Genomic DNA, 15,753 nt, shown 5'->3' with positions numbered 1-15,753 from the left:
CTGGGAGTCGGGGGAGGCTATTGGCTCCACCATTAAGCATAGTTCCTGGCTAGGGGGAAGACGGATTCCACACTTGCCGCCTGTGCACTGTCCTCCTCCTCTTTGTCCTCCGATGACTCTTCCTCCTCACTCCGTGCAACTCCCCCCTTGCAGGTGTCCACAGACAGTGGTGGGGTAGTGGTGGCATCACCTCCCATAATTGCACAGAGCTCATGGTAGAAGCCGAATGTATGGGGCTGTGACCCAGAGTGCCTGTTTGCTTCCCTGGCTTTTTGGTATGCTTGCCTGAGCTCCTTGATTTTTGTATGACACCGCTGTGTTCCTGGACTAGACTCTTTCCGTCACAGCCCTAGAGAGTTTAGCATACGTATTTGCATTCCTTTTTTTGGAACGTAGTTCTGCCATAACAGACTTGTCTCCCCAACGTGCGATGAGATCCAGTACCTCCCGTTCGGACCATGCTGGAGCTCATCTGCGAATCCAAGACTGCGTGATCTCTTGTGATGGTGGACTCTGCATGGTCGCCTGTGCTGATGGTGACCAAACAGGAAATGAAATTCAAAAGTTCCAGAGGCTTTTCCTGCCCATCTGGATAGTGTATTGGAGTTGAGAGTGTTGTCCAGAGTGGTCACAAGGGAGCATTCTGGGATAGCTCCCGGAGGCCAATAACATTGAATTGCATTCACAATACCTTTAATCCGGGATTGCAATCTCTATTTAAGCGCTACTCCACTTGCCGAGGTGGAGAACAGAAATTGATTTAAAGAGCCCTTTAAATTGAAAAGGCTGGTTTGGTCATGTGGACGGAATCTTTTTTCCCCCCGAATTAACTCGGCTAAGTCCAAAATAAAAGACTAGTGCAGACCAGGCTTAAGACACATTTTGCAGCCCCCAGCACAGTATACTAGAGGATCTCTAAGTGATAGGGTTTTTTTTTTCCAGTGGGAATGTGCCACTCACACAGGGATGTTCCCTCCATAAGAACTATTTACAAGAATTTTGGTTTTTGTATTCTTATGCCACAAGAGGGTGCCAAACCCACTAATCCAGCTATGCTCAGTCCATGTAGCTAGCTTCTGTACCCACCGCTCTGGACCTCAAGCAGAATGAAAGACTGAAAAATCAAAAAAGGTCTTCAGGGAATTTTCATTTACTTTCATCTGCTTTTTCATCTACTGTTTTTTCCTGCAGCCAAGTATTCATGTCATATAGATCAATTATTTGTTGCGTAGCATCCAGAGGCCATCAAGATGTTAGATACCAAACCACACACATACAAGAGACTTTGTCTGTACCAAAGAGCTCACAGTGAATCTTTAATACATATACAAATAGTCACAAAACATTTCTGTATAGTGAAAAAGAAACAACAGCTGTTAACACACAAGCACCACAGAGAACCAAAGAGATCGGAGCCCGCCCTGCCAGTGATGAGGGGTGTGGCTTAACAGAAGAGGTTGCTCTGATTTAGGATTCTCTGATGTGATGGTACCTGGGACAGTCAAGCTGCTCAATGACACTATCAAGTTTGCTCAGTTTATAGGATGTGTTTTTAACTGTCCAGAAAACAAGCTGGGATCTGAAAGTTAAGTTAGGTCCTTTTTGGCTCGTATATAAGCACAAAAGCTTCTGCACACAGTGAAAGTTAATGTCAAGCTAATACAGAAGCCAGCTCACTCTCCATTGCTATCTGCTTTGCATAGCTAACAGGCATAACAAAAATAGCAAAAACCTGGTGTCAGAAAAGCAATCAGGTATGACTTGGACACAAGAAGATTTGGAGTAAGACAGCTCTTTTTTTCAAAAGATATATTAAAGGGTTGATATGATGCATGTCGTAAGAATCTTTTCAACTCTAATGATGTTTTGCTGCTTTCTCTCAGCACTCTCTAGTTTGCAATATCGAGCACTCAAGAATTGAACCTGTAGCCCATGTGATTGTCCAACTGTGACGAAGTAGGTTTTATCCACCTTGTTATGCTGTATGTGAGTTTTACTGTCCTATACTAATACTGTGTGTACCTTAGTTTCCCTGTGTACTGCACTGATACTTCAGTGGTGGGAACTGGGTGTGATTTTTGCTGAGCCCCTCAGGGCAGGTGAGGCTGTCCAGCTGTTTGCACGCAGGTAACCGCATCCACCCTCCTAAGTCTCAGACCAGGTGACACCTTTTACCCAGGAAGTGAGACAAAGGAGGAGGAGAAGCAGCAGCAATGGTAGCTGGCAGTCTCTGTGGGGGGACCGGAAGAGGGGAATCAAGAGCATCTGGCCCAGGATTCCCAAGATGAACTTGGCTGAAAGTCACTGATTTCTGTAATAGCAAGCTCTGTTCTATGCTGTGTTCCTGTCGACTAATAAACCTTCTGTTTTACCAGCTGGCTGAGAGTCACGTCTGACTGCAGAGTTGGGGTGCAGGGCCCTCTGGCTTCCCCAGGAGACCTGCCTGTGCAGACTCGCTGTGGGAAGCATATGGTGTGGAAGGGGATGCTGAATGCTCTGAGGTCAGAGCCAGGAGACAGTATGTTCAAAGACTGGCTTCATATGGAGTAGTTCCACGGTGACTCCGTAACACCAACAGACATCCAGACACAAAAAGCTTTAAGTGTGGCTCTGCTCTGAAGAACAATTGTATAAAAATCATTATGCAACAGACCTGCCTAAAGTAACTTGTTACTTCTGTTAACACTGCAACACAAATACATTTACAGCAGAGGGATGGATCCTTTCCTGGCTCACAAAACAGAATTTTAACACTGTTTGCTGAATTTTTATTGTTGGTGATACGTGAGCTAATAAGAATCCACAGGGACTGTTAGACCTCAAAATGAGCTCACAGGAAAGGCATAATCTTAATTGCTCAAACTGAGCATGTTTGATCTGGAGTTACTGAACATATCAGGGAGCCACACAAAGCCAGGGTTTAGAAGAGTTACTTTTCTGAGGACTACTGCACTTTAATATTAGAGTTGCAGAAATATAATCAACTACAGCTGAAGAACAGATACCACAGTTGGAGGCTGAACTCCACATATAGCAGAACAAGAACTGCTCTTCTCCCTCTCCCATCCAGAAGTTCTCTCTTTTTACCTCATGCCAGAATGAGGCCTTGACTTAGACCAGCAGATCCCAAACTTTACTGGTTCGTGCACCACCTTCTTAAATTGTTGGGAAGTGAACTGATGGAACACTAAGATCGCATACCTCCAGTGGCACATGCACCCCAGTTTTGAAACCCCTGAACTTGATCAGTGGTTTCCAACCTGTGGTCTGTGGACCCCTGGGAGTCTGCAGACTATGTCAATTTCTAAAGGGGTCTGCACTTCCATGTGAAATTTCTGAGGGATCTGGAAATGAAGAGTTTGAAAACCACAGCCCTAGATGCATCCCAGCTGCTAAATAGAAGAGCTTCTTAATGTTTAGCTCAAGAAGCCACAGGGCAATGAAAACAATTCTTGAAGTGTCTGAGGTTCCACACAGAATGTTGCAAGTTACTTTTATATTTGCTTTTTTGGAAAAAAGTCTCGACAAACAGTGCATGGCAAGAAAGGGTGTAAATCTACAGCATACCGGCCTTCTGAGCACTAACTCGCCATGCAGACCCAGGTGCCATGTACTAAAAGTTCCCTAGTGCATTCTGATTGACTCCAGTTTCAAAGTGGAGTAAATCGAAGTGCGCAAGAACTGTTAGTGCACTGCAGCAGGATCCATGCAGCTGACTAGTGCAAAGGAGATTTATACCCTAGCTTGATGCGAACTATTTGTTTGTCTAGGGCAGTGGTTTTCAATCTTTTTTTCATTTGCAGACCCCTAAAAAAATTAGGCCATGAATACTGTGTGCAGTTCTGGTTGCCCCAACTTGAAAACGATACATTAGAAATGGAAAAGGTGCAAAGAAAAAGCAACAAAAATGATTAAGGGTATGGAACAGCTTCCACATGAAGAAAATTTAAAGAGACTGGGACTATTCAGCTATGATAGAGGTCTGTGAAACCATGGTGTGGAGAAAGTGAATAAGGAAACGTTATTTACCCCTTCACAAGAACCAGGGATCACCTAATGAAATTCATAGCCAGCAGGTTAAAACAAACAAAAGGAAGCACTTCTTCACATAACACACCATCATCCTGTGGAACTTGTTGCAGGGGATTTTGTGAAGGCCAAAAGTATAACTGGATTAAAAAAGAATTAGATAAATTCATGGAGGATAGGTCCATCGATGGCTACTAGCCACAGTGGTCAGGGATACTGTCGCATTCTCTGTGTGTCCCTAAGCCTTGGACTGCCAGATGCTGGGATTGGATGACAAAGGATGGACCACCTGATGATCGCCCTGTTCCGTTCATTCCCTTTGAAGCACCTAGCATTGGTAACTGTTGGAAGACAGGATACTGGGCTAGATGGACCATTGGTCTGACCTAGTACAGTCATTCTTATATTCTCTGTTTTCCCACATCCAAGCATGCCTGCCTCAGATATGAAAGAGGGGCACCTCTCCCAGGGCAGTGTGTAAACAATACTCATGTCTTCCTGGATGCACGTTACAGGGAAAGATCTGACTCCTCCAGACTAGTTTCTTTAGAAAGTCTTCTGTACTGGGCTTAAAAATGAGCTAAAGAGCCACTGTGAATAACTGCTCCATCTAACAAGGCTTCTAATATAGTTTAGATGACCAGCAAAGATGGGGCCAATAGAAATGTGTTTAAAAAGCATATAACTTTAAAAAAAACAATGAGCCACTTTTCAACTATGCTGCCTCATCCAGATTGGCTGGCCATGCCATGTTACAAGACAATTTAGCTTGACTCATACTGAAATAGCGTTAATGTCTCCTTGCCGAGTAGAGACAGGACCTTAGAAAAGGTGATCCCCAACCATGGTAAAGAACTCTGATCCTTTCATCCTACTGATTTCAAATTAATTTTCGGGGGAAGAAGGGTAAAGAATCACTCCTGCCTCCCACAGAACTGTGAGGGGAAAAACAAGACACTGGCCAGAATGCCTATGCAAAAACATACATGCAGGAATAGCTATTTCTGGAATTTTTTACTCACTTCCTGGGTGGCTCCTCATCTCCCCGAAACTCACTTTCTTCTTTCACCTCCACCTCCACTTTAATCTCCTTCTGTTTCTCTTTTTCTTCCTTCCCCTTGCCTGCTTTCCTCCTTGGCTTTGGAGTGTCCCTGCAAAGATACAAATATGATACACTCTAGTACTCAGCAGAAATCCTCCATCTGTCATAGTGCCCCCTGCATTTACACTGCAACACCACTGCTCTCCCCCTCGCCACACGAGCAATCCCTGGGAACTGCACAACTCTAGTAAAAACAACGAGGAGTTCAGTGGTACCTTAAAGGCTAACAGATTTATTTGGGCATACGCTTTCGTGGATAAAAACCATGGAATGAAAATTACAGATACAGGCATAAATATATATTGGCACATCAAGAGAAGGGAGTTATCTTACAAGTGGAGAACCAACGTTAAAGGCAAATTTAGTCAGGGTGGATGTAGTCCATTCACAGTAATTGATGAGGTATCCAATACCAAGAGAGGGAAAATTGCCTTTGTAGTGAGCCAGCCACTCCCAGTCCCTACTCAAGCCCAAACTGATGGTGTTAAGTTTGCAAATGAATTGTAGTAACCACCCCTGGTGCCTTCCCATCATATTCCTTCCGATCTATGCTTTTAATTAAGGATGATGAGGGGAGGGAGTTCAATAGGCAACTTTAGACTCCTATACAAATGTTACATACACCTCCCTGCAGATACAGGGATAGCTCAAATCAAAGTTCAGGGAGAAGCTGGCAGTCAGTGGCACTCAAACCTAAGTCATCTGACCTGTAAGATAAGATAATTGTCCTGTTAGCTCTACGCAGTGGAAACTCATCAGTCTTGACTAATAGAGAACCATCTTTCTTTCAAATTATATGCTATAGCTCAAACAAAGTTCTAGACTTGATGCAGATGCTATGTGGTGAGGTTCTTTGACCTGTTTTCTGCAGGAGGTGAGTAGATAAGGGTCCCTTCTGGTCTTGCAAGATATGCATGTTTATAATCCAGCATACCTTTCTAAGTGGGGTTTGTAGGTTTCGTCTCTTGGATCATCTTTGAAGGGAATCTCTTCTTCACTGATCAGCATTTCCTCCTCATCATCACTGCTATGATGAAGAAGGCAAAAGAAGAGGTAGTAGAACTGCTTATATATGAAATAAGTCATTGTATGACATTCCCTGGAACAGGGGAGGATATCCTTCATCCAAGACTGTTTAGGGAAAATGAACAAACTATACAGAATAAGGAATGGGATGTGTGACATATGACAATTTCCTCCTATATCCTGGCCAAACCTTTTGGAATTAAGTTGAATCTTACTGAATTAGGTTTAAGTATCTTAGGAGTTCACCGTGTTGAAAATGCACCTGTTTCTGTATTATTATGGAACATCTCTAGGGGGTGAGCCTGACTAATGTAAGCTCTGGGAGGGGTCCTGAGCTTCAAAGAACTATCTGAAATAATGTGAATTTTTTAAAAGTGGGTTTCCCAGGAAGTCTCTAGGGGGAGGTGTGTGCAACTGTAAATTCCTCTGGAGATGAACCGAACTCAGCCTTTGAAGCTTCTGGAGGAGGAGGAGGAGGAGACCTTTTGTTTGCTGACCATTTGTTATGTGAGGACATATCAGAAGGCCCAAAGTGGATAAGAGAATGACTCTTAGATTCATGGGAGTGCTTGTTCTGAGTCAATGTGCTTATGAACTTCTAACCACAGGGAAAAAAATCCTGGTGTGGTTTGAAGAACTGCCATAGCCCTAGTTGGGGTTAAGGAATCTCTGGTAAGCTTGTTAGCATGCATGCAGGTTCTCCTATTGTTTTCATGTTCTAGGTAATGCTTTTACCTGAAGAATATACGTGGTTGCTTAGAAAGAGCAGCATGTTAACTTAATTTTGGCGTGACTTTGCTTACAGCCTCTGAAGAGAAGGCCAAGAAGGCCTGCTAAGGCAGTTTGCCTTTGGGGAAATTCAGTGTAGTCAGGGAACTGTGCAGCCTGGGAATACCCCAGAGTTGGGAGGGAAAGCAATGTGGGTCTCTTGCAGGAGAGATGACAGATGGGGAGCCAGAAGCCTGAGTGTGTGCCCTTGCTGGACCATGGAGGAGGACTAGAGATGCAGTTACATACTGTCACAGGTCAGGGCATCAGAGACAGCTTCAAAATAGACCCTCTAGATACAGCATAGCAGACTCTGACTAATAGCCGCACGGGAACACAACCCTGCTTTACCTTTTCAAGATTTACTAGGCTCCAGCAACAATGGGCCACCAAGCAACCTGATTATAGGATCTATTGAAGGAGGCCCGTTGCTATGTAATAAGCCTGGATACAATCCACACTGTACTATTTACATCCCCACACCATCACCTCATCCTCTACATCAGTGGTTTTCAAACTGCGGGTCACAACCCAGTACTGGGTCACAGAACGTAAGGCACTGGGTCATGGCGGCTCTTGTCAGCACAGCCGACCAGGCCTTTAAAAGTCCCGCCGATGTTCTGACACCACACTGTGCTGCAGAAGTAGCCAGCAGCAGGTCCGGCTCCTAGGTGGGAGGACCACGGGGCTCCACATGCCGCCCCTGCACCGAGCTGGGGGTGGGAGGAGGAGTGCCTGCAGGCGAGAGCTGCGCAGACTCACTTGTGCAACTCCGCGTAGAAGCCGGACCTGCTGCTGGCCACTTCCAGGGCACAGCATGGTCAGCAGTGCCAGCATAGGCAGGAAGCCTGCCTTAGCACCCCCACTGCACTGCTAACCGGGAGCCGCCCAAGGTAACCCCACACCCCAACCACAAGTCTCAATCCCCTGCCCCAGCCCTGAGCACCCCCAAACCTGGAGCCCTTTCCTACACCCCAAACCCATCTCTCCCTGGCCCCACCAAAGAGCCCTGGTCCCACCCCATGCAACAGTCCTGACCCCGCCCCCCCCCCCAAATCCAGAGCTCCCTCCTGCACTCCAAACCCCTCATCCTTGACCCCACCCTAGATCCTGCACCCCCAGCCCAGAGCACTGACCCCTTCCCGCAGCCCAACTCCTTGCCCCAGCCCAGAGCCCCCTCCAACACCCCGAATCCCTCATTCCCAGCCCCACCCCACAACTCTCACTCCCATACCTCAACCCTCTGCCCCAGCCCTGAGCCCCTCCCATACCCCAAATCCCGCATCCTCAGCTCCACTGGGTCACAGGCATCAACAATTTTCTTCAACTGGGTTGCCAGAAAAAATAAGTTTGAAAACCACTGCTCTACATTATACGATGTCATGTCCAATCCAGGATAGGGAGGAAAGACCCAAAATTGAATGAAAATGGATACTGAACTGGTCCTACCGTGGCAAGCTCAAGATCCTTTAGATTTAAGAGTTAACTTTGGAACCATTCAAAGTGATACCACATCTCTTCCCATGGCCCTAACCAAAAAGAAAAAGGCCCAAACCAGAGCTTCCTACCTGATTCCAGTTGGAGACTGATGCTCTTCCGTGACCTCTAAAAAGAAAAGCCACCATTAGGTTTTTAATCACTGTTCACAAGGGACACAGACCAGACTGCAATGTGCCTATCTGTCTGGAAGTATTTCTGACAATGTTCAATATTAGGATGTGCTGCAGTTGATAAGAATACACACAGGACAGCGACAGGTTTCAGAGTAGCAGCCATGTTAGTCTGTATCCGCAAAAAGAATAGGAGTCCTTGTGGCACCTTAGAGACTAACAAATTTATTTGAGCATAAGGTCCGATGAAGTGGGTTTTAGCCCATGAAAGCTTATGCTCAAATAAATCTGTTAGTCTCTAAGGTGCCACAAGGACTCCTATTCTTTTTTCAGGATAGCAAGGCACCATGCTTTTTGCCAGCAGTCTCTAGCACATTGTTTGCATTTTGGCATCTGTCTCTCTCACCGAAATTATCAGCCTCAAACTGTTCTGCTGGCGTTGTTCACACTTTACTCCCAATATTGCCCACTCCCCTAATTGCTACATACCATACTCAAGCTGATCTGTGTTCGGTTCTGACTTGCAGATGAGCTGCAGGGATCCAGTCTTGGACCTGGAGCTGCGTGAATTCTCTGTGTCACGCTGGCGAGCAGCGGCAGCCGTCCTGCTGCTGCGCCACCCTCGGCTGGGCCTGGCTGTGCTGACAGGAGACCCGTGGGTGAGGATGGTGGAAACCTCTTCCTCCTCCCTCTCTTCTTTGGGATCTATGAGGGAAAAACGCAAAGCAATTCCTAGATTAATGATGAACACAAACCCATCTCTACACTTTGCTCGGCACCTCTCCACCAGTTTGTTGCTTATTCAATAATGGATTTGTTCCTCTATGTTCAGTAAGTGGGTCGAGGACTGTGGATCTGGACTATAACACTGCAAAGTGATACAGATAGGCTGCAGGCCAGATCCTTCACCTCACAGAGAAGAGCTCTTGGTACAGCACATAAACAGAGTCTTATCACACTTTTCTACCCATGTATTTTCTCTGGAAGCCGTCCTGATTTCCGTAACTCAAGACTAAAGATAACAAAATAATCTTAATTTTTTTTAAATTAAGTTTCTCAGACTAAGGCATGGAAAGGACTTAAACACAAAAACTGCCACACTGGGTCAGAAAAATCATCCATCTAGCCCAGTATCCTGTCCCTGACAGTACCAGAGCTTCAAGGTGAGTGTACAGAACAGGGATATTTTGTAGCGATCTACCCATCTTCCACTCACAGCTTCTGGCAGTCAGAGAGGGTCACCCAAAGCATGGAGTTGGGTACCTGACCATCTTGTCTAATATTCATTGATGGACCTATCCTCCATGAACGTATCTAGTTCTTTTTTGAGCCCAGTTATACTTTTTGACAACCACAACATACCCTGGTAATGAGTTCCATGGGGTAACTGTGCATTGTATGAAAAGTACCTCCTCCTGTTTGTATTAAAACCACTGCCTATTAATTTCATTGAGTGAACCGTGGTTTTTGTACTGAGGGAAAGGGTAAACAAAACCTCTCTATTCACTTCTGAAAAACATTCTGATGTTAGAAACCTCTATCATATGTCCCCTTAGCTGTGTCTTTTCTAAGCTGAACAGCCCTAATATTTTTAGTTTCTCCTCGTATGGAAACCATTCCATGTCTGTGATCATCTTTGTTGCCCTTTGTCCCCAACCAACCATCATTCTCCTAGAATTTATTATAAAGCGCTGAAACAGATTTCAGTGAGCAAGTTTTATGAAAGATCTGCAAAAGTTTGGCCCACATTGAATCTCTTATTCACAGAATCGCCAAACAGTGCTTTTTAAACTGAAGTTTACACATTGCAAAAATCCTGAAGAATCTGAGCTGAGACTTACTGGTTTCTATGCAAGAGCAAGCAACACCACAATCACTTGCAACAATTTTAACAAGCCCTTACATTCTTAACCTGCAGTTTCACTCCTTTATAACTGCTACAAGTTGTTCCTTTTGGGCGGATGCATGTCAGATTGATCCCCGCATATAAATGTTGGGAAGTCAATAAAACTGGTTGAACAGTTGTGGGAGCAACTTTCAGAAAAACCTTTTGTGCTTCAGTAACGCCAAGATTTTTTTTTTTCCCCATTTCCCACTTGCCATCAGATTAGCCCTAATGAAGCCAAGTGCTTCTTCCCATTCAGTGAATCCTGGTGTGCGGAAGAAAGGAATTGTTGGCTACGCGCAGGTATTTTGTTACTATTTTAGAACAAATTGCAGCTCTCCAAGAGACCTACAATCCAAATTGAGCATCCATCCTTTCCTTTTTACTTGTCCATTTTAGCTCATTTGTAAGTACTGTCTTTTCTAGGAAAGCCTGGCAAAGCAAGTAAATAATCTAGCTAAGTAAGCAATTTAGTTGCCCAACTGTAAATACCAAGAAGAGTTTTCCATTTGGACCTGCAGAAGAGGCAGTCCTAGTTTTGCAAGGATAGGATGAGAAGCAGCTATTAAGTGCATATCTCCCCGATAGTCACCCTCTCTTGATATCAGGGCTGAATTCTAATAGGAAAACAGCAGCCCATATGCATGTGGGTGTGAAAACCATCCAAAGCACCATTCTGATCCCTTAATTCAGAGTCCCAGAATTAACAAAGTCTGATTGGCAAAGAGAACAAGATTGGCCTTAGAGGTTTTTTGGGAATTGGTCCTGCTTTGAGCAGGGGGTTGGACTAGATGACCTCCTGAGGTCCCTTCCAACCCTGATCTTCTATGACTATGAACAAACTCTCATATCATGGTCCCCCCACCCAACCATCGTGGATCTGCATATATTCATGTTCTTCTGCGCTGCTACTGATTGGTCTAATAATTCAAAAGAGCCAGGTATCCTGTGAGAAACCTGTGTTCTATCAGCACCAATTGCAATTTCTACCAGGATACAGTCTCTGGAGTCCCTATGTAAGGTCTGTCTGTTATATCAGCCTCTGGCTATGAGCTGTCTGATAAAACGTGAAGCTCTACTCCTTTCCAGATATTTGAAAAGGGCACTTACTGATTTCTCCTATTCCAGGGCCGCCTTATTGTTGTAGAGGAGGTTTGTAGGAGTATTTCTCTACTCTACTCATTTCTCAGTCTCTTTTTTGGAGTTGTCCACAAATTAATAGCTCAAATATTTGCCTCTACTGCTACTCAAAGCTTTCTTGGCAACAACAGTACTGTGAAACTGACATGATTCTTGACAGTTTCACTGCTGTTCAGAAGTAGGGAATAGCAACTGTGAAACAGACAAGAATAGGTAATTTTACTCTACTGCAGTTCAATGTTCAAGCAGCAACACAATGGTTCCTTCTGCAGCCCCAGGATACAGCCCCTCAGAGTGTCATTCAAAAGTCTCCACCTAGCCATCCAAACACAAGGATGAAAAATACATTTTTTTCTAAAAGGATGAAGACCTGGATTCTGCAGAAATCATGGCTTAGCACTTCCACCCCGACCAGGCAAAGTTTCCCTTTATCTCTGGCAAGTGGATTTTTCAAGCCTCACCGCCAATGGTTAGAGTAAATAATCAGTGACTGGGGTTTAAACCTGTATGAAGTATTGCAAGTTTACTGTAAAACAGTGAACAAGATTTATCTATGGTTTTACATATATTGAACAAGCTTTAATTTCAGAGCATGATCTACTCCATTCCTCTGCTTCTCAGTTTACATTAAGATCTCTAGCCCTATTCTGCTTTACTTTTGTCTCAATTCACAAAATGCTCTCATTTCAGTGGATTTACAAATCAGTTCCTTCATTTGAATACTTTATGGAAAAATTTGAGATTTCCCTATCAAGTGCCACCTTTATATAAATGTTAACCCTTTTACTGCTGCTCTTGAAAAATGTTTAATCATGTTGAAGATTGGACATATGTCCTACACATTTATTTGGTTGGCAGGCTGGCAAAAACTAATGTTTTAAGGTTTACTTACGTGAATCAAGTTGAAACAGGCTTCAGAGTTACCATGTATAAAGTACACCCAAAACACCACATGTGGTAATTTCATGGCACTTGTTCAAAGTAAAAATCTTTAATAAGCCATATCCCGATTTCTCATTTCCACATGTTCCTCTGCTTTAGTATCACTTTGTCTAGCAAATTCATTGCTCTTTGCATGTTAAGCTGGCTTCTGTACAGCCAAAACACAAATATTTGATGAATACTGGAAAATTATGATAAGTGAAATATTCTGTTTTACATTAAAAGCTGTTATGAACTAATGTACCTCTATTAGTGTAAAACCATTACAGACCCCAAAATTCACTATCCTGGGTACATACAGAGCCACGTGTGTAAAAGTCACAGTTGTGTCATGCAAGGTACAGCTGCAACAAACATTCAGCCTTACTAACAGGTGAACTCAGAACTGATGTTCACCGAAATTCATCAGTCCAAAGAAGAGATCCCAATGAACCGCTGTAGGATTAACCCTTTTCTCCTCCCAGTGCTTAGCCATTTCTGCAGAGGAAAAGAGTGGCTCTTTTGAAGAAGCCAGCCTTCCAATTCAGTATTCATGTGTCCCTAACAATTACAACTCTGCAATCAATCTGTGTCTATAGATCTGAGAATCCTTAAAAGGAAAAAGCAGCACCTTTTTCCACTGTCATATTCTTGTCTAGCTCACATAACCCAATGTGTTAGAGGAAGCTATTACCCTTCCTCTGGAGGTGCTGCAGATATATCACAACTCCACCTGGTGCTCCTTCTCTGCTTTGAGATTCCCCTGTCCCTACACTGGGCCCTGGGCTACAGCATCCTGTGTATCAACCATGCTTACCAGGCAGGTCTGAGTGAGTTTGGCACTCATGGTTCTTCCCTTCTAAAGTCTATGACCATTGGTGTCTAGTGACCAAACAGCTTTTTAAAACCAAAAGATTGTTTATTTTAAACAATAGGAACAAATCATTTAGAGAAAAAAGAATTTTGGAACAGTCTACACTCATGTTTATCTTACCCAAAGGCTTCCCATCTCCTGATGCTGACCTCGGCACATGGTGACCTCCTTCAGATACCCTGGCAAAAACCTATCTTTGTCTCCTGACATAGTCCCTTCTTTAAATTCTGTCTCAGTTCTTTTGATCTTCTGGTTTCCAGGTCTTTCCCTATCCTGGTATTGTCTCTTAAGTGTTTGCTGAGAAGCAGCTTCCATCTTGAGCTATTCCTCCCTTTCTTCTTGTTTACCCTTCTAGTCCCCTATTACAAATACATTCACATAGTAAAACATCCCAATAATCAGGTCACCATACTGCACTTGTAAATTACTGAGTAATTCCACCTCCATCACAATAACCATTAAGCTGTTTTAAATATTACTTCAAGTAAAGAAAGTACCATCCACTGACAATAAGGGAGTTAGCCACATAGATTCGTTATGAAATTTTTATTCCTCCATGCCACGCTAATGAAGAGGATAGACCTCTGTTTATTCAGTGTTTCACTTCTCTCATAGAATATCAGGGTTGGAAGGGACCTCAGGAGTTCCTCTAGTCCAACCCCCTGCTCAAAGCAGGGCCAATCCCAGACAGGTTTTTGCCCCAGATCCCTAAATGGCCCCCTCAAGGATTGAACTCAATCCTGGGTTCAGCAGGCCTATGCTCAAACCACTGAGTTATCCCTCCCCCAAATAACCCTCCATACTCAATATAACATCTGAGGGGCATCATTAGTCCCAACTCTAGATGCACAAGGTAAACAGTTTTCTCCACTGTGCAAGTTTTGATTTGGAAGCATTTTTCACAGAGATCAGGAAGTCCTCTCCTTCAAATCCCAGATCATAGAGTTATTCAGTTCGTTTTAAATGTATGTAAGGATAGCTGAAGCAGCCAGATATCAAAAGGGTTAAATGCTTAAGTACTTTTGGCAGCTCTCCACTCTGCTACTGCTTGAGACAACTTTTTCCTTCTGAACCTCAGCTTTCTGCAGCATGGCAAAAAAAACCTCATTCCCATAGCTCTCATGACAATTCACTGGAAGGCTGCAGTGAAATTTCCACACTTTTAGTACACTCTCTTAACCATCAGTAGCATATCACAGTTGCATACCAGCTTTTTCCTTAAGAGGAGTTTTCCAGGAGCTTGGTCTACATTCTTGATCTCTTCAACTAAATGAGTAATGTAAGAGTGCCATAGTGCATCTCTACTTTAGCATGCTGGCTGACCAAAAAGTCCCAGCAGAAGCGAAAGACACTCCATAGACAAGTTCTCCTTGAAGTGAAAGCACCAGAACTCTGGAGGAAAAGGAAAGTGAAATCCTGGACAGGTATCAGATATTGGACAGCAAAAACACATAATTCACTATGGAGATCAAAAATGGGTCAAAACCTTTATTATATTTCTTGTCTTCTGAAAAGCCATTGTAACTTGCTCCATTGTTAAGAGCCACAGTCTCCTGTGGAATCTGCAACTGAAGCTTTAGCTTGACTTCCAAGGGCACCAGAAATGTATCATTGCTAAAATCTTTCAGCCACTGTTAACCAGTGACAATAAGCAGGTTCAATGAATCACACGATGAGGGAAGAGTCTAAAATGGTATTTTACAAGTGACCGATTCAAGGGATACTTGCACATTAGAACTGGCTGAGGACAATCAACATACAAAGTCACATTCTGCTTAGCTTGGTGGGCTATTTTGATGGTGTCACCCCCATCCACCAGTTCCCAAGAGCGCACAGTTGAGATTCCATCAATTAAAAGCAAAAATTCCAATCCTCCGATTAAACAGAAGGATGATGGGGGTCAGTGGAGGAGGGGGGGGGGTAAAAGAAACAGGCAGAGAAAGGAATGAAGAAGGTGAGTTTTAAGTTGCTCCTTTTCCTAAGTGTGGCATGGTACCTTTTCAGCAGCTGTTCTTCCTACTCTCGCTGTAAGAACTAAAATAGCAATTGTTTAATTTGCTATATTTAGCTTTTACAACAGTGTTATTTTTTAATCTTGAATTGCGGATTTCACTGCCAGGGGAGGCTGTATAAAGTTTGTAGGCCTTCCTATTAGAGACCCATTTTTATTTACAATTCCCATTACGATTCAGAAACATTTTATGCTCCACCTCAACCCAAAGGTAATTTTTTATTGCAAAAATCCATTTTTCTTTCTCTTTTTTATTTTGAAGTTGCAACAGTATGACAAATATGTCATTTACATATTCATTTCCCACTTCCCCAGGTACAAAAAACCCAAACCAACTAAACTTGGTTTTTAAGTGCAGGATCTTTGTTAAATTTTAAAAATTTCATC

General features: G+C 43.6%; 1 protein-coding gene across 2 annotated transcripts in view; it reads right to left on the bottom strand.

The window, feature by feature from the left end:
* ZFP91 (ZFP91 zinc finger protein) overlaps positions 1-15,753 on the bottom strand; it is a 33,764-nt gene that overhangs the window by 10,165 nt on the left and 7,846 nt on the right. Inside the window, exons 3-6 of one of the 2 annotated variants that reach the window (XM_030561910.1) lie at positions 9,025-9,240; positions 8,494-8,530; positions 6,066-6,158; positions 5,052-5,180 (exon numbers count right to left, since the gene is read on the bottom strand). In XM_030561910.1, coding sequence (XP_030417770.1) covers positions 5,052-5,180; positions 6,066-6,139 — 203 coding nt within the window. In that variant the 5' untranslated portion in view covers positions 6,140-6,158; positions 8,494-8,530; positions 9,025-9,240. Of the gene's footprint in view, positions 1-5,051; positions 5,181-6,065; positions 6,159-8,493; positions 8,531-9,024; positions 9,241-15,753 lie in introns of those variants that run through there. The other variant, XM_030561909.1, reaches the window with a different exon arrangement.

This window comes from Gopherus evgoodei, chromosome 4 (assembly GCF_007399415.2).
Source record: "Gopherus evgoodei ecotype Sinaloan lineage chromosome 4, rGopEvg1_v1.p, whole genome shotgun sequence".
Taxonomy (NCBI): domain Eukaryota; kingdom Metazoa; phylum Chordata; order Testudines; family Testudinidae; genus Gopherus; species Gopherus evgoodei.
This window is presented reverse-complemented; position numbering and strand designations above follow the sequence as displayed.